The sequence below is a fragment of the Hemiscyllium ocellatum genome, chromosome 12 (assembly GCF_020745735.1).
Source record: "Hemiscyllium ocellatum isolate sHemOce1 chromosome 12, sHemOce1.pat.X.cur, whole genome shotgun sequence".
In the NCBI taxonomy this organism is placed as follows: Eukaryota; Metazoa; Chordata; class Chondrichthyes; order Orectolobiformes; family Hemiscylliidae; genus Hemiscyllium; species Hemiscyllium ocellatum.
The window spans coordinates 80,160,365-80,179,840 of record NC_083412.1 but is presented as its reverse complement, the minus strand read 5'-3'; the positions used below and the strand labels follow the sequence as shown (position 1 = coordinate 80,179,840).

Here is a 19,476-nt window from a genome sequence, read left to right as displayed (position 1 = left end):
GAAAAATGTTGGATTCAGTCGATATGGTTTGCTTATTTCAAGGCTTGGTGTTGCAGTGAGAGACTATAAATTGATTGTTTCTTTTTTCCCCTCTTGAAAGTGCAACAGCTTGTCTGCAAATTTTATTATACTGCACTGCAGAAACATAGAAAATAGCTGCGGGGTAGACCATTTGACTGCTTAAGCCTGCGTCACCCTTGAATGTGGTCGTGATAATCATCCAGCTCAGAACTGTGTTCTCACTTTGTCTGCATACTCTTTGATCCCTTTAGCCCTCAGAAATACATCAATTTCTTTCTTGAAAAAATGCGATGTTTTGGTCTCAATTGTTGTCTGTGGCAGAGAATTTCACACATTCACCCCTCTGGTGAAGAAATTTGTCAGGTCTGTCCTAAAAGACCTACACTTGGCCTTAGACTGTGATCCCTGGTCTGGGATTGTCCAGGTACAGAGAACATCTTCCCTGTAATTACCTTGTCTCCTCCTGTTAGAATGTAATAGGCTCCTGTGAGATAGCCTCTCCATTTTCCCCATCCCCCCACTATTTTTTCTAAAGTCTTGAGTGAATAAAGTCCTAATTGATGTAGTTTCTCTTCATATGTTCGTCTGCCATCCCAGGGCTCTGTTGGGTAACCCTTTTATTGCATTCCTTCCGTTGACAGAACTGTTTTTAAATAAGGAGGTAACACTGGACATAATACTCCAGCTGTGGTCTCACCAAGGCCCTGGAGAATTACAGAAAGATATCCCTGCACTCGTAGATCCTCTCCCAACAAAGACCAGGGCAAATGAGTCGAGGCCAGATTGGGATGTTTGGGCAGCATGCATGAGTTGGACCGAAGGGTCTGTTTCTATGCTGCATGACACCTTGCCAGATGAGTAAGTGGAAATAGCCCATGGAGACATTGCACTAAGAAAGAACAGAAAAATAATCTGGGCGAGCCACCATTGTTGGTGCTGGGTGCTTGAACTTGACTTGACATGACTGGGTTAGAAAGCAAATAAGCCTCTAATCCAGAGTTGCCTGCTGGAAATTTGTGAGAGATGATTGTCTGAGACTGGCTTGGGCACGTGAGCATTTTCTTTGAGAATTAGAACCCCTACTGTGTGGAAACAGGCCCTTTGGCCCAACAACACCATACCGACCCTCCGAAGTATATCCCATCCAGATCAATTCCACTGTATTTACCCCTGGTGTTTCTCTGTTGATCTTACAACAAATTTTTTTTGTAAGTTTGAGTTGGAAATTACTGTTCGTTGCTGAATGTCTGGTTGTACCGCATTGAATTTATTTTCAAGCAATTGGGCTTCAATTCACATGAACACAAAAGAGTGTATTGAATATTTCAGTGCCTCTTACCACTGGCAAGCGCAGAGAAAAACCTGCTGTTCTATTATTGCTGCAAATAAACTGTTTTGAACCCTGTCTAACCAGCCACCAGAGTTACACGCTCTTGATCATTATTTCTTTCACCCCACTTTAGGAGAGAATACCCCCTCATCTCTATTTTAGTGTTTCAGAGATGGCACAATTGAAGTCGTGAATATTTATTTATTGTTCTGTTTTCAACGAGAACATTTTCTCCCTACAATACCAAAAAAATGGTGGTGTTCTCTGGCTTTTCCGTTGAGCATTGTTTTCGTCTGTCTGGTAGTAAAGATTAGATCAACACAAAGTTTAGGATATAGCATAACTTGAAATGCCCAGAGAACAGACATAAGGTCACTTGCAGAAAGAGAGCAGTATCGAGCAAACAGTATTGCATTTATAATGCAATGGATTTTGACTCGTAAGTCTTCATTTCAAAGTTTGTATTACTGTTTAGTCGGCATTAAATTTGGTCAGACTTTCTGCACAAAAGGTCAAGTATATGGAATCTGTGCTCTTGGGTGGCTTGGTTGAAGTATATTGTTTGTGAGAAATGAGTATTGAATTAAGGAGTATTGAATTAATCTGTTTGAATGAATGTTTGTTTGACCTGTCTTAATTTGCTATGTTTTAGTGTGCCGCCTTTGGCTGCTGGTGTAGAATGGGCTGTTCCACAATCGTCAAGGTTGAAATACAGGCAGCTTTTCAACAGTCATGATAAAACAATGAGTGGACATTTAACAGGTAAGAGGTAATATTACATGGACCAATTGAGTTTTACGTGAATGCCAGGCTTTGAGGGTGAGCAGCAGCAAGGTAAGACTATCCTCCCTCCTATCTCCTTTGCCCTCCTCCCCCAACCGCAAGGTTGCTAGTTGTTAAAGGAGCAGAGAGAGCAGTCATTGGTGTGGTATGCTCCTCCCGTCAGATGTGGGTGATCAGGGAGCAGTTGAGTGTTCCTGGCGACTATGTCTGCAGGAAATCTCTCTGTCTGCAACTACACTCCGACTGGTTGGAGTGGCAGTTGGAAGCAGTAAGGAGCCTCGAGGGGCAGAGAATATGAGAGTAACTTCACGGAGGTGGTCATACTACTGGTCCAGGTTGTCTTTTTCTGGATGTCCAGTCTCCTCCTCCTCCTCTCTTCCACCCCCACCCCCCCCCCCCAACTTTATACTCTCTGTCGGGGGAGTTGGAGGTTGGGAGAAGGTGGAATCATCTCACAGGGGTACACAGTAGCAGCCAAGTCTATGGTTGGCTCTGCTGTGAAGTATGCTGCAAATGTGTTGCTGGTCAAAGCACAGCAGGTTAGGCAGCATCTCAGGAATAGAGAATTCGACGTTTCGAGCATAAGCCCTTCATGAATTCTCTATTCCTGAGATGCTGCCTAACCTGCTGTGCTTTGACCAGCAACACATTTGCAGCTGTGATCTCCAGCATCTGCAGACCTCATTTTTTACTCTGCTGTGAAGTATGGCAAAGTCCAAATGAGCAATTGTGATAGGAGACCCTCTAGTCAGGCACAGACGTTTCTGCAGCTGCGAACGAGACTTCAGAATAGAGTGTTGCCACCCTGGTGCCAGGGTGAAGGATGTCTCCGAGCAGTTGCAGCAAATTCTTAGAGGGGAGCATGAGCAGCTAGAGGTCATTGTACACATTAGCACCAGTGACCAAGGTCGAAAAAGGGATGAGGTTCTGCAGTGTGAATATAGGGAGTTAGGCAGGAGGCTAAAAAACAGGATTTCAAGGCTAATAATGTCTGGATTATTCCTGGTGCCATGTGAGAGTAGGAATAGGAGGATAGGACAGATGAAGGCATAGTTAAGGAGCTGAGACCCCAAACAGTAGTGAGACAAGAGAGGTTGTTAAGTTTGATACAGAATTTTTAAAAATCAAGTTTAAAAAGACAAGGCAGGTAAGAGCACAGCAGAGAACAAGGATAGACCAATGAATTAAAATGCATTTATTTCAATGTTAGAGGCCTGCCAGGTAAGGCTGATGAAGTCGGAGCATGGTTAGGAACACGAGACTATGATATTGTAGCTATTACAGGAACTTGGCTGAGGGACCGATTGGACTAGCACCTTCATATTCCAGGTTATAAATGTGAAAGGAAGGATGAAAGAGAGGAGGTGTGTTGTTTATTAAACGGAAAACATAATGGCCGTACTTAGAGGATTATCCTGGGGGATTGTCCAGTGAAGCTATGTGGTTGGAACTGAGAAGTAAACAGGGGTGATGGTTTTGGGATAATACAGTGCACTCACCCCCATGCCTGTGCAGTGCATTCCCGTCTTGAATTCTGGCTCTCTCAACATTTAATGCCAGCATTATATTTGCCTTCTCAACTGCAACTGAACCTGCAAGTTAACTTGAAGAGAATCCTGAACTCGGACCCTTTGTGCTTCAGATTTCCAAAATCTTGCTCAAAAGAAATTCTTCTTGATCTGTAACTTAAATCTGAAATTATCCCCCAGTTCTAGTCACTCCACAAAAGCAAACACCTTCTCCGCATTTACCTGATGTTATGGACTAGACCAGGCCCCCTCAAATGTTTTAAGAAGGTAGCGCAGACCCTAGCTTTTTCTTAGTTTAAAGATAGATGTGGCATAGGTGTTCCAGGTGTGACACAACTGGTCAAACCACTCGACGTTCGGCAAAACACAATTTATTCAAACACTTGTGAGAATACAAACAAAAAGAGGAGTTAGAATAACTTAAGAATTGGAAAATTTGACTGAATAATTATTACAGTACCTATTGCTAATTAATTGTTCCAATGTAGTAACATCGCGTTAAAACCAACCCGCCCCCCCCCCGGCAAAGAGGCAAATTCAGGCATGTGCAGTTTCCCAATCCAGGAGGGAATCACATGAGAACGATTTCAGAGAAAGTCAGTTAGGCATAATTTACTGAAACTTAGAACCCTTCAGGGACCCAAACAGCTTCTAATGCAATCGTAGATCTCCAAAGTATGGAAGCAGGCCCTTCTGGCCCAAAATGTCCACACTGACTCTCTGAAGAGTCACCAACCGTGACTGTTTCCCCGATCCGATATTTGCTCCTGACTAATGTGCCTACCCTACATTTCTCTGAATACTATGGACAATTCAGCACAGCCAATTCACCTAATCTGCATGTCTTTTGGACTGTGGGATGAAACCGGAGCACCTAAAGGAAACCCACGCAGACGCAGGGAAAATGTGCAAATTAAAAAACTAGAAAGCCTGATCTGGGAGAATTGGTCAATCCCCTTCTGTTGTTCGATCTGTTTGTTTTAAAGAAAAATTTAATAGCCTTTTAACTTATTGTCTTGGGTCGGTTCCAGTAGCCTCCACAACCTCCCTTTAAAAAAAAGCCCAGGGAGAAATAATCTTTTAAAAGTGATGGCATTGTCACACTTAGATCCCTGAAGAAGCTAATATGTTTCAATAAAGTTGCCTTTTTTCCTTTGAAATTCCAGTGAAATAAAGGCCGCCATATGTCTTCTCTATTACCCACTGAACATGGATGCTAGCTCATTATGTTTCATGGACAAAGACTCCCAAATCCTGCTGTTCTGAAGCTTTCTGCAGACTTGCTCCCTTTAAATAGATGATATTCAGCTCCTCCTCTTGCCAAAGTGTGTAACCTCGCGTTTCCCCACATCATATATTATCTGAAAGTTTTGTCCACTCATTTAACCTGTCTATATTCTTCTGGGAACTATTTAACCATTTCCATTTATCCTATCCATGCCCTGCATGATTTTGTAAACATCTACGAGGTCACCCCTCAGCCTTCAACAGTCCAGGGAGCCTATTCAGCCTCCCCCCATAGCTCAAATCTTCCAACCATGGCAACATCCTTGTAAATCTTTTCTGAACCCGTTCAAGTTTCACAACATTCTTCCTATAGGAAGGAGACCAGAATTGCATGCAGCATTTCAAAAGTGGCATAACCAATGTCCTGTATAGGTGCAACATGACCTCCCAACTCCTGTACTCAATACTCTGACCAATGAAGGAAAGCATATCAAACGCTGCCTTCACTATCCTATCTACCTGTGACTCCACTTTCAAGGAACTATGGACCTGAAATCCAAGATCTCCTTTCTTCAGCAACACTCCCTAGGACCTTACCATTAAGTGTGTAAGATTTTTTTTCTTGAGAGAGTATTGTCTATTTACCTATTTTCTCTCACTCTGTGAAATGTTAGTCCTAACTTTATCAGAGAAGGCGGAAATCCTGACCTTTGTGAAATTATCCCTTTTTCTGTCCAAAAACTCGGGAATTGCAGGAATGAGCAGACATACAAAAGAAATTTGGCAATACATTGAACAATACTGAATGGGAAGTTTTCATTTTACAGGCCCACAGGCAAGAACCATCTTAATGCAATCCAGTTTACCACAAGCTCAATTGGCATCTATATGGTAAGTATATTTCTAACAAATCACTTTCAAACAAGTCATTGCCTAAAATTTGTCATAAAAGTTTGAACAATCTATTTTTCGAAGGTATGATTGATGTTTTAGCTTCTTGGGTTTGTGATCAAAACATGGGACAAATTATTTTAACAGCAGGATCACTTTTGCTCCTTTCACCACATTTTCTCCCCTTCGTTTTATCCTCATTACAGGTCGTTCTGTTGTATTGTGCGTTTAGTTCACATGATTTCCCTCTAACATGATTGCTGAATTGGGAACACTGTTTCTAAAGTGTGAACTTTTTAAAATGTCTCTTGGCTGTAATGTGATTACATCGCCAACACTTGAAGCCCTGTTTATCAAAAGCGATTTTTCCACAATGTGGGGCGATACAAGAACGCAACCATAGTGCTTTATAGGTGTACTACCTGTCAATAACTGCTCAGTAAAATATGTACAGTTTTTTGTTTTACTTTTGTAGTAGCAAGATGAATAATGCTATAAATTTCCACTCCTTCCCTTCCGTAGAACAGAGCACAAGTAGGACACTTGGCCCTTTTGAACGTGTTCCAACTCTATTCATTAAAATGATGGCTGATCCAGTTGTGTTTTGGACTCCACTTAAATCACTGTAAACCTTGACTCCCTTGCCTTTGAAATCTCATCTAATTTGGTCGTGAATAAATTCCTGTGTTCTGTTGAAGAGAATTTCAACTCTAATGACCCTCAGAGGAAACAAAAACTCCTTTTCTTCACCTTTTTAAGAAGTTTCTCTTTTTTTTGGTCCATATCTCCTCATTAGTCTCCCCAACAAAAGGACACAGCCTCTTCGTATTCACACCTTTCTTGTCCCCTCAGGATCTTGTCTTTGAATAAAATCACCTGGCTGTTCTAAATTGCAATGCATTAGGGTCGAACCTTTTCAAACTTTCTTCATGAAGGGAGTCATTCATCTCAGGAATGAGATAAGCGAGCCTTCAAGTGCTTGCTTCTATTTGGAACTAGTCTTGGATACTTCACAAAACTCGAATTTAGGTAGTCTGTCACTCTGAGGAGAAAGTGAGGACTGCAGATGCTAGAGATCAGAGCTGAAAATGTGTTGCTGGAAAAGCGCAGCAGGTCAGGCAGCATCCAAGGAACAGGAGATTTGACGTTTCAGGCATAAGCCCTTCTTCAGGAACCATTCCTGAAGAAGGGCTTATGCCCGAAACATCGAATCTCCTGTTCCTTGGATGCTGCCTGACGTGCTGCGCTTTTCCAGCAATACATTTTCAGTCTGTCACTCTGGCAAACATTTAGACAATTAGCATGTTTTATTCTCCTTCAAACCAAATATTCATCTGTGGTGCAGAGGGTTAGGCCTTGATCATCAGTTTTGTGACTTACATTCAAATCTAGCCAAGTATGATGGGAAAAATGTTCTTTTTGTGGGAGTAATGGTCACAGGTAAAATTTGTTTGAGTAGTTTCAATTTTTTGTATGAGCCTGTTGTGGAAAAATTGGTTTAATCGAAGAACATATTATTTTTAGTATTGCACATTTGGAGTTGAAGAGCATGTTGAGATACAGGAGAGGGAATTGTACTGTGTCTTTTTGCTGCATCGAGATAATGACCAGCGTTTGTATTTGTGGTGCCATTTTTTTTTGGTCGCTGTTCACTGCATAATGTGATGAGAACAGATGGAAACATGTAAACTAGAATGAGACATCAGCGTGGACAGAATTATGTCTTTGAATGTGTTTGACCAAAAGTCAGAATTTTGTTTACTCATTATGGAATGTGGGCGGTATTTAGCAGTATTCCTATGAGGAAGAAAACCTGATGAAAGAATTCCTGGCTCTGTTTTATGTCCATTATCACCCTGGCTTGAGAGAGGTAAAACTTTTGGGATAATTGTTATTGTATGGAGATCAAGGGTTGGTTGGGAAAAACTACAGAAAATGGTTCAATTGAAGTATGTAAATCAGGTCACAAAAAGGTTTGCGGTTATACTTAATATGTTTGAGCAATATTTTTATTTCTTTAAGACAACCTTGAACCAATCTCTCAAATCTATACAGGAATCTTTCTGACATAGATCAAGATGGAAAGCTTACAGCGGAGGAATTCATTCTGGCTATGCACTTAATTGATATGGCGATGTCAGGACAGCCATTGCCTCCTGTACTGACTCGAGAGCTGATTCCACCAACGTTCAGGTAAGTAGGGTGTAGATTGGATAAATTCCACAATGTGTGTAATGTGATAAATTCTGTTGTTTTTTTTATGAAAGGACTTACTTTCTATAAACAACAAAACAGTTCTAGACTAATTCATATGCTAAGTTTATGGTTCAGATTTAACTTTGAAAGGAAATTTGCCATATATAAATTGATATTTGTAGTAACTAAACATGATCAACTTTTACTGGCTGCAATGCAGAAGTATTTCTGAACTTGGATGTTGCAGTTAGTTTTCAGATTTCATACAAAGTAGTTGGGGCACTCATAAATGATGAATTGAATAGTGTTATGGAATATAGCTTTAAAAGACTTTATCCAATTTACAAGGTAGGAAAATAAACCTACTTCACTGGTCTTAATACCAGTGAATGTTGAGCAATAGATGGCATGAAAGAGAGCACAGGTTAATTGACTGTAGTGGTGTTCTCTATGAGGAAGGCCTGACCTTGAGTTGATGGATCAGTTTGAAAGAAAGACTTCCATTTTTAGATTAGATTAGATTAGATTTACAGTGTGGAAACAGGCCCTTCGGCCCAACAAGTCCACACCGACCCGCCGAAGCGAAACCCACCCATACCCCTACATTTACCCCTTACCTAACACTATGGGCAATTTAGCATGGCCAATTCACCTGACCCGCACATCTTTGGACTGTGGGAGGAAACCGGAGCACCCGGAGGAAACCCACGCTGACACGGGGAGAACGTGCAAACTCCACACAGTCAATCGCCTGAATCGGGAATTGAACCCGGGTCTCAGGCGCTGTGAGGCAACAGTGCTAACCACTGTGCCACCGTGCCGCCCACAATGCATCACATTGTAATGCTTCACATGACCACCTGACATCTCAATACTTTATAACCGACGAAGTCCCACTTTTGAAGAGTACACACTGTTGTGTCTTGGAAATGTGGCAGTTGATTTGAATGCACAAAGGTCCACCAAACAGCATTTTGATTTTATGTTGCTTGAAGGGTAAACGCTGGCCGGAGCCCAGGGATAACTCCTATTTGGGATAGTGCCTTTTTTTTCTCTCACGTTCATCTAGGGGAGAAAACGGGGTTTTGAGTTTGAATGACCTTCCAAAAGCCAGTTCCTCTTCGTTGTGGCAATTCATCCATAAGGCATGGCCTTTTTCTTGTTCCCAAGGCCGTGGAGTCAGTACTTGAACCCAGTGCTTTGATTGAAAGGCAAGAGTGCTACCAACTGAGCCACAGCTGCACATAGCATAATGAAAACAGGATAAAGTTAATTGAATTGCCAGGCTACATCTGATATCTGAATAATGTTGAAAATACTGCATTTTGCTGTAGAGTAGACAACAGAATGTTTGTCTAAAACAGTTTGGCTTCATTCAGGAAAAATTGAATGACCAAATCAATGTGATTAACTTAGTGAGATTTTTTAAGTGGAGTACTTTTTTTGTAATTACAATGTACAATGATTTGCATTTTAACTCCTTACTTTGAAATCACTTAGATGTTACAGTCCAACAGTTCTATTTGAATATTGCAGAAGAGCCAGGTCTGGTAGTGGAATGTCTACTGGAAGCTCATTGAGTATTGATCAACGGGTACCTGAAGAACCACAAGACGAAGAAACTGAAAAGAAATTGCCTGGTAAATTTGTGTTCCAGTGGTGAAGTATTTTCAGTGTGAAGTAACCTTGCCTCTATTTCCAGTAAAAGCTGTTCACCCATGATTTTTTGTTTGAACCTGTTGAGAGGTATTTTGTTTCTACAATTTGGATTGTTTGAAGTGGAGCTTCGTTTTCCTCGTTTGAAATCTTTTGTGCTCGAGTTGTATTGAGCTCTGCCAAGCACTAGGTGGAGCAAATGATTTCAGTATTGTATTGAAAGGAAGGAAAAACTGGTCTTCAGAATATAAATAAGTAAATACATAAATATCAACGGTCTGCACCTAAATTGGAAGGGGACTAATATACTGGCAGGGAAATTTGCTAGAGCTGCTCTAGAGGATTTAAACTGGGAACATTGTGGGGGTGGGGGTGGTACCTGGGGAGATATTGAGGAAAGAGATCGATCTGGAATGGGTACAGCTGAGAACAGAAGGGAGTCAAACAGTCAGGGCAGGCAGGGACAAGGTAGCACTAATAAATTAAACTGCATTTATTTCAATGCAAGGGGTCTAACAGGGAAGGCAGATGAACTCAGGGCATGGTTAGGAACATTGGACTGGGATATCATAGCAATTATGGAAACATGGCTCCGGGATGGGCAGGACTGGCAGCTTCATGTTCCAGGATACAAATGCTGCAGGAAGGACAGAAAGGGAGGCAAGAGAGAAGGGGGAGTGTAATTTTTGATAAGGGATAGTATTACAGCTGTACTGAGGGAGTATATTCCCGGAATACATCCAGGGAAGTTATTTGGGTGGAACTGAGAAATAAGAAAGTGATGACCACCTTATTGGGATTGTATTATAGACCCCTCAATAGTCAGAGGGAAATTGAGAAACAAACTTGTAGGGAGATCTCAGCTATCTGTAAGAATAATAGGGTGGCTATGGTAGGGGATTTTAACTTTCCAGACATAGACTGGGACTGCCATAGTGTTAAGGGTTCAGATGGAGAGGAATTTAAGCGTGGACAAGACAATTTTTTGATTCCGTATATGGATGTACCTACTAGAGAAGTTGGAGAATTTGACCTACTCTTGGAAAATAAGGCAGGGCAGGTGACTGAGGTGTCAGTGGGGAGCACTTTGGGGCCAGTGACCATAATTCTATTCGTTTTAAAATAGTGATGGAAAAGAATAGACCAGATCTAAAAGTTGAAGATCTAAATTGGGGAAAGACCAATTTTGATGGTATTAGGCAAGAACTTTCAAAAGGTGATTGGACGCAGATGTTCGTAGGCAATGGGATGGCTGGAAAATGGGAAGACGTCAGAAATGAGATAACAACAAGAATCCAGAATAAGTATATTCCTGTTAGGGTGAAAGAAAAGACTGGTAGGTATAGGGAATGCTGGATGACTAAAGAAATTGAGGGTTTGGTTTAGAAAAAAAAAGAAGCATATATATGGTATAGTCAGGACAGATCGAGTGAATCCTGAGAGTATAAAGGCGCAGGATTATACTTAAGAGAGAAATCAGGAGGGCAAAAAGGGGACATGCGATAGCTTTGGCAAATAGAATTAAGGAGAATCCAAAGGGTTTTTACAAATACATTAAGGACAAAAGGATAATGAGGGAGAGAATAGGGCCCCTCAAAGATCAGCAAGGCGGCCTTTGTGTGGAGCCACAGAAAATGGGGGAGATACTAAATTAATATTTTGCATCAGTATTTACTGTGGAAAAGGATATGGAAGATAGAGACTGTAGGGAAGTAGATGGTGACATCTTGCAAAATGTCCATATTACAGAGGAGTAAGTGCTGGATGTCTTGAAATGCATAAAGGTGGATAAATCTCCAGGACCGAATCAAATCTACCCTAGAACCCTGTGGGAAGCTAGAGAAGTGATTGCTGGGGCCTCTTGCTGAGGTATTTGTATCATCGATAGTCACAGATGAGGTACTGGAATACTGGAGGTTGGCTAACGTGGTGCCACTCTTAAAGAAGGATAGTAAGGACAAGCCAGAAACTATAGACCGGTGAGCCTGATGTCGGTGGTGGGCAAGTTGTTAGACGGAATCCTGAGGGGCAGGATGTATGTGTATTTGGAAAGGCACAGACTGATTCGGGATAGTCAACATGGCTTTGTGTGTGGGAAATCATGTCTCACAAACTTGATTGAATTTTTTGAAGAAGTAACAAAGAGGATTGAGGGCAGAGTAATAGATGTGATTTATATGGACTTCAATAAGGCGTTCGACAAGGTTCCCCATGGGAGACTGGTTAGCAAGGTTAGATCTCACGGAATACAGGGAGAACTAGCCATTTGGATACAGAACTGACTCAAAGGTAGAAGACAGGGTGGTGGTGGAGGCCTGTGACCAGTGGAGTGCCACAAGGATTGGTGCTGGGCCCTCTACTTTTTGTCATTTACAGAAATGATTTGGATGCGAGCATAAGACGTACAGTTAGTAAGTTTGCTGATGACAACAAAATTGGAGGTGTAGTGGACAGCAAAGAGGGTTACCTCAGATTACAACAGGATCTTGACAAGATGGGCCAATGGGCTGAGAAGTGGCAGATGAAGTTTAATTCAGATACATGCGAGGTGCTGCATTTTGGTAAAGCATATCTTAGTAGGACTTGTACATTTAATGGTAAGGTGCTAGGGAGTGTTGCTGAACAAAGAGACCTTAGAGTGCACGTTCATTGCTCCTTGAAAGTGGAGTCGCATGGTAGATAGGATAGTGAAGAAAGCGTTTGGGTATGCTTTCCTTTATTGGTCAGAGTATTGAGTACAGGAGTTGGGATGTCATGTTGCAGCTATAGAGGACATTGGTTAGGCCATTGTTGAGATGTTGTGTGCAATTCTGGTCTCCTTCCTATTGGAAAGATGTTGTGAAACCTACAAGAGTTCAGAAAAGATTTACAAGGATTTTGCCAGGTTTGGAGGATCTGAGCTATAGGGAGAGGCTGAACAGGCTGGGGCTGTTATCCCTGGAGCGTCGGCGGCTGAGGGTTGACCTTATCGAGGTTTACAAAATTGAGGGGCAGGAATAGGATAAATAGGCAAAATCTCTTCCCTGGTGTGGGGGAGTCCAGAACTAGAGGGCATAGGTTTAGGGTGAGAGGGGAAAGATATGAAAGAGACCTAAGAGCCAACCTTTTCACGCAGAGGGTGGTACATGTAAGGAATGAGCTGCCAGAGGAAGTGGTGGAGGCTAGTACAATTGCAACGTTTAAGAGGCTTTGGATGGGTATATGAATAGGAAGGGCTTGGAGGGATGTGGCCGGGTGCTTGCAGTTGGGGCTAGGTTGGGTTGGGATATCTGGTCGGCATGGACGGGTTGGACCAAAGGATCTATTTCCATGCTGTACATCTCTATTACTCTAAGTTAGTTGGAAAATTCTTCGCTTCTGGGAAAGGAAGCGGTGTGGATGAGTGTTGCAATGGCAAATTAATGGAGGTCTGTTTTATTCCATGGATAATCCTGAGCCGTGTCCTCACAATTGGTGAACTCAATGAAATGGACCTATATTAAATTGCTCTGAGGAAATGAAAGGAAGGAATTAAGGGCTGTTTTTCGGATTTGGAAGTTGACAACTGCGTGACTCAAGTCACTTCCGTTCAAAGGAAGTTGCAGAGGGACATTGATGAGCGAAAATAATGCATTAAATAAAGTTATTAGACATCAGCATTAATATGCGATGGTTGTTTTTATTTTGACGTGTACAGATTCCTAGGACATAAAAGCCATGACCTTGGGCTCATTAGGATTGGTTGTGGAATAAACCAAACCTAATGGATCCAGGTTTCTTGTATAAAATATAAAAGCTAGGAGATGTTGAGCTTAAGATTTCAGTAACACCTTGGTTTGAAGAACTGAGTATTGTTGGGCTTCTCATTGTCAGAAGAATATTAAACCTTTGTGAATGTAATGATTCACAATAGTGCCGCATGACTGGGGAAATGCAAATACAATATCTTTGTCTATCTATTCCACTCAAACATGCAGCAATGCTGTTGATTTGAATGGTGTAAGATTTTGTTTTAAACTGGGAAAAGCAATAACTTCCAAGAATTGCAGCAGTCAAAGTATTAAGTGAATATTTGTTCAAAACTTATTTCAACAACAGAATAGCTTCCATTTAAAGGAATGGAAGAGAATTGAAAATTTATGGGGCAATTAAGATAACTGGGACATTATTGAGTTGTGGTGCTATTAGCTAGTATAATTCCAGTTAGGAACTGAAGTTTACCTGTGTGGGTTTCCTCTGGATACTCCGGTTTCCTCCCACAATCCAAAGATGTGGAGGTTAGGGGGATTGGCCATACTAAATGGTGGTGGGTGGCATGGTGGTGCAGTGGTTAGCCCTGCTGTTTCACAGGTTAGATTCCAACCTCGGGCTCCTGTTTGGAACGTGGACGTTGTCCGCGTGGGTTTCCTCCAACTGCTCCAGTTTCTTCCTCCAATCCAAAGATGTGTAGGTTAGGTGAATTGGCCAAGCTAAATTGTTCATAGTGTTCAGGGATGTATAGGTTAGGTGCATTAGTCAGGGGTAAATATAGGATAATAGGGGAATGGGTCTGGGTGGGTTACTCTTTGGATGGTCGGTATGGACTTGTTGGACTGAAGGCCTGTACCCATACAGTAGGGATTCTAAGTTCTGAATTGTCTTTAATGTCGAGGGATGTGCAGGGTAGAAGGATTAGGCATGATTGATACGGGTTAGGAATTAGTTTTAAGGGTTACGTGGAAATGGTGGGGTGTGTGTTTGAGAGGGATGCTATTTGGAGGGTTGGTGCAGACTTGTTGGGCTGAATGGCCTCTATCTGCACTGTAGGACTTCCATGATTCTAATGCTATTTTAACTGGAGTGGCATGATTTTGTTTGATTGCTTAAATTTTTCCTTCCCTCAAACTGTTTGCAGTTACATTTGAGGATAAGAAACGTGAGAATTTTGAACGGGGGAATCTTGAACTGGAAAAGCGACGGCAAGTTCTTCTGGAACAACAGCGAAAGGAGCAGGAGCGCCTTGCCCAACTGGAACGTGCAGAGCAGGAACGGAAAGAGCGAGAGCGGCAAGAACAAGAAAGGAAAAGGCAGATGGAGCTCGAAAAGCAACTGGAGAAACAACGAGAATTCGAACGACAGAGAGAGGAAGAGAGAAGAAAGGAAATAGAAAGGCGAGAGGTAAAATTGGAATAATAATTAATGATTTCTGAAAATAAACTAAAAGGATATAACTAGATAGATCTCAATTCAGCCTCTAAATATATAATTATGGCTTTTTGCACTTCGAAGATAGTGAGGTCTGTAGATGCTGGAGATCAGAGTTGTGTGTGTTGCTGGGAAAGCACAGCAGGTCAGGCAGTATCTGAGGAGCAGGAAAATCGAAGTTTCAGGCATAAGCCCTTGCTGCTTTTTGCACTTAGGTCTACTTTACCTTATTTAGGTGTCAACTGCATATCATTTTTAACTATTGATGCTGGAGAATTGTTTCTCTTTATTCTTTGCAAATGCTACTTTTTATGTTTTGAAATGTCATTTTACATAAAACTTAGTTTTAAAAGGAAACATTTTGTCCAAATCAAGCTTTTGAAAAAGTTATACCAGGTTAATTTCTCTGCTAAATATTCAGTGCGTCCAATTTTATCCAACATCTCGTGTGAAGAGGGCTGAAGCAAGCAACTGCCAAGGTTTTTGACTCTCCTATCTTTCTGAGAAAATGCTGGTACTTAACCACCAGAGCTCCACAGCTCATCAGCATAGAGCATTGACCATGTTCTTGCTTGGCTATCATGACCCTCACTTTCTCAAAGTAAACATCATGAACTGACAACATCCAATTACAGAAAGCTCAGTGGTCTTGTGTCAGAATATCAACTATTGTACTTATCATTCTATCTGGCTTATTAAGCCAGACCAGCTGGAGTGTTGTGTGGCCTTACCAGCCTTTGGTAAAGGATTGCAAAGTTAAACATGGTTCACATTTTAGATCTCCACTATGTCATCTTGGAATATCCCTGACCCTAAATAAAAACATTGCTTAAAGATAAATATTTGCATTTGTTTTCCCCTCCTGTCCAAATTAGGTTATTGGTTCTCAAGTTGAATGAGCATTTGGTGGATTATGGTAATCTAATATTATTATAAAGAGAAAAGGAATCACTAAATTATAAGAATGAGATGTGTCCTGTCATTGTTTCTATTTAAAACTGCCTTGTCTTAAAACAAACTTGAACCAGGGCATTTTGGCTTAACTGTAGGTGATTTTGTAGCTTTTGCAGGATTTCTTTAAATCAAATGTAATTTGTTATCCCTTTATAATCCCTTTTCTACTTTGTTTTAAGAATGGCTCAAGATCTTGGGCCTTTAGAGATGTTAAGAAGAAGTGGATGAAAATCCTCCATGTCTGCAACCTCTGTTGTTAATGATATCATTATGATTTTTACTTGAGTTAGATCACATTGTTTGTGCAAGTTCATTTAGTTTCTCTGAGATTCATTTAATATTCAGCAGTCAACTGAAAAAATGCTCCGTATTGGAAAAAGAATTAATTATTTAGTGGACTTTCAGTCAGATGATTTGGAGATGCTGGTGTTGGACTGGGGTGGACCAAGTTAAACATCTCACACACCAGGTTATAATCCAACAGGTTTATTTGGAAGCGCTAGTTTTCGGTGCTGTGCTCCTTCATCAGGCGATTGTCGGAAAGCTGGTGATGTGTGATTCTTAACTTTCTGTAGGATAACAAGGTTATAAAATATTGGTTTTATTCAGTGGTTTTATATGGGTTTGAGTGTTGAAAACATTTTTTTTATTTCATGAGTCTGTACTTGAAGCAATACCATATAAAAACAGTAATTTCATTACTGTATTTATTAAACTCTCTGGGATAATCAGTACAACATTTTGACTGCATTAGATAATGACTGTGAAGAAATATGTTAGTGTTGCCAGAAGGCTGTGTTTGTACAAGTTAAATTTTAAGTTAAACCATAGTTCTGGATATAGGTTTGCTCGCTGAGCTTGAAGGTTCATGTTCAGATGTTTCGTCACCACACTAGGTAACATGTTCAGTGAGCTTCTGGAAGAAGCACTGCTGATGATTCCTGCTTTCTATTTATATGTTTGGGTTTATTTGGGTAGGTGATGTCATTTCCTGTGGTGATGGTATTTCCTGTTCTTTTTCTCAGGGGTTGGTAGATGGTGTCTAACTTGATGTGTATGTTGATGGAGTTCCAGTTAGAATGCCATGCTTCTAGGAATTCTCGTGCATGTCTCTGTTTGCTTGTCCTAGGATGGATGTGTTGTCCCAGTTTAAGTGGTGTCCTTCCTCATCTGTATGTGAGGATACTAATGAAAGAGGGTCATGTCCTTTTGTGGCTAGTTGATGTTCATGTATCCTGGTGGCTAGTTTTCTGCCTGTTTGTCCAATGAAGTGTTTGTTATAGTCCTTGCACGGTATTTTGTAAATGACATTAGTTGTGCTTGTCTGTATAGGGTCTTTCAAGGTCGTTAGCTGCTGTTTCAGTGTGTTGATAGGTTTGTGCGCTCCCAAGATGCCAAGGGGTCTGAGTCGTCTGGCAGTCATTTCCAAAATGTCTTTGATGTAGGGGAGAGTGGCTAGAGTTTCTGGACTTGTTTTGTCTGCTTGTTTGGGTTTGTTGCTGAGAACTCTGCGGACTGTGTTCATTGGGTTCCCATTCTTTTTGAATACTCTGTATAGGTGATTTTCATCTGCTGTGCATAGTTCCTCTGTCCTGCAGTGTGTGGTGGCGCGCTGGAGTAAAGTTCTGATGTAGCTTCGTTTTTGGATGTATTAGGACAGGGAATAAATGGTGACCCAGCCAATGATGCCATGTCCCACAAGTGAATTTATAAAAATAAAATAACTTCTGTAACCTGGGGCATGAGTTGCTGCTGAGTTAAGAAGAAAAATGGCATTTAGGACTGATTTATAAATGGGTCCTTTCTGTTCTGGTTACATTTGGATATGTATATTCAAGCAGGAAGTGTTTCATAACGCCATTAATCTAAACTCACTCATCAACCATGATAATGTGTTACTTTCATGGCACTAGAAGATATCCTGACATCACAGGATAAGTGTGTGATCTCTGCATCTCTCGTTGTACCTTTGAGAGCAGGTTCAGGGGTCTATGATATTTGCCACATTATATATAACCTACAATATTCTCGTTTGATTACAGGCTGCAAAACGTGAACTTGAAAGGCAGCGCCAGCTTGAATGGGAGAGGAATCGTCGGCAGGAACTCTTGAACCAACGCAACAAAGAACAAGAAGATATTGTAGCCTTGAAAGCAAGGAAAAAGACTTTAGAGTTTGAACTTGAAGCCCTTGTGAGTTCATAGATTTGCTGTCACAACATTTATTTTGGAGTAAGGCTGTATTGATTTGACAGACTTTGTTTTTGTCTGTTAGAATGATAAAAAGAATCAGTTGGAAGGCAAGCTTCAAGATATCCGATTTCGTCTCTCCACTCAAAGGCATGAGATTGAGCATACAAATCAAACACGGGAGTTACGAATTTCAGAAATCACACATCTACAGCAACAGTTGCAGGTTAGTTTTTAGCTGATGTGAAAATTTGAGTTAGCAACATATATTTCTTGGAATACAAGATCCTCCATAAACCTGGGCATTTGCTTGATGCCAAACTGCAAAAATGTGGTGCATTTGAATGTGATAAGTTTTTTCTTTTCTTCTGACCTGTAGGAATTTCAACAGATGCTCAGTCGACTGATTCCTGAGAAGCAGTCTCTCAATGATAAACTGAAGCAGGTCCAGCAGAACAGTCTACATAGTAAGGATTGTTTCTGAATCATTTTGAGCTTTCTGAAAGTGTATGTGTATGCATCCGAATGGTTTTGGATTGTGTTAATCAGTAGCACATCAGAAATTGAACCAGGTATGACAGCACAGGGAAAATCTTAAAGTTTTTGCAATATTGTTCCAGCTAGGACACTAGGCTTTCTTGGAATTAGAATAAACAAACACAACTGCAGTTGCTGAAAATCTGAAACAAAAAGAGTGTGAGAAAAACATGGCAGATCTGAGAGCATTTGCTGAGAGAAGTATTTTCAGCTCTGACGAAAGGTTATTGAACTTATAACGTTAAGTCTGACAGCATCTGTTGAGAAAAACAGACTTGCTCTGTTTCGCTATCACGTTTTTTTTGTTTCTCGGAAATAGACAAATTTCACTATTTGGCTGCTGGGTTGGTCATTCTGCGAATTTGTTTGTTGTTGTCCTTGCTATCAGTGCTTTTTTGTCATTACCAAATTTGCCTGAAACCAGCAATCAACTAAAACCCAAAGTGGAATGCTTGAACTCTATAATAAAACAAGAAAATTCTGGGAATACTCAATTCGGTGAAAATATCTGATATTTTCCCTTCGTTTTTTCATGGAGTACGTGTATCACAGACAAATGCTGGCCTGCCAATCTTCAAATGCTCTTGAGCTGAGTAACTTTTGAAAAGACACTTACGAGTTAGCCACATTGCCTGGTCATTTGTAGGCCAAGGTCAGAATCCACACGACACCAGATTATAGTCCAACAGCTTTTGGAGCGCTGCACCTTTGTCAGGTAAAGCATTTCACCTGCCAAAGGAACAGCGCTCCTAAAGCCTATGATTTCAAATAAACCTCTTGGTCGATAACATGGTGTTGCGTGATTTCTGAGCTTGTCAACCCCAGTCCAACGCCAGCACCTCCACATCACTTGTAGGCCCAACTAGGTAAGAATGACGGGTTTTCTTCCCTAAAGGGTGTGATTTAACTAGATGAAGTTCAACCGTTCCATAGTCACCATATCGAGAGCTTAGATTCTAATTGAATTTAAATTTTACCAATTGCTGTGCTCATTGGCCAC

At 41.0% G+C, this 19,476-nt stretch overlaps 1 protein-coding gene across 2 annotated transcripts in view; it reads left to right on the top strand.

Annotated features, from left to right (window-relative positions):
• Positions 1-19,476, top strand: part of itsn1 (intersectin 1 (SH3 domain protein)) — a 195,047-nt gene that overhangs the window by 72,038 nt on the left and 103,533 nt on the right. For both annotated transcript variants that reach the window (XM_060833763.1, XM_060833762.1), the window contains exons 8-15: positions 2,004-2,113; positions 5,718-5,781; positions 7,837-7,974; positions 9,514-9,617; positions 14,507-14,769; positions 17,793-17,942; positions 18,025-18,165; positions 18,319-18,406. In XM_060833763.1, coding sequence (XP_060689746.1) covers positions 2,004-2,113; positions 5,718-5,781; positions 7,837-7,974; positions 9,514-9,617; positions 14,507-14,769; positions 17,793-17,942; positions 18,025-18,165; positions 18,319-18,406 — 1,058 coding nt within the window. The remainder of the gene's footprint in view (positions 1-2,003; positions 2,114-5,717; positions 5,782-7,836; positions 7,975-9,513; positions 9,618-14,506; positions 14,770-17,792; positions 17,943-18,024; positions 18,166-18,318; positions 18,407-19,476) is intronic.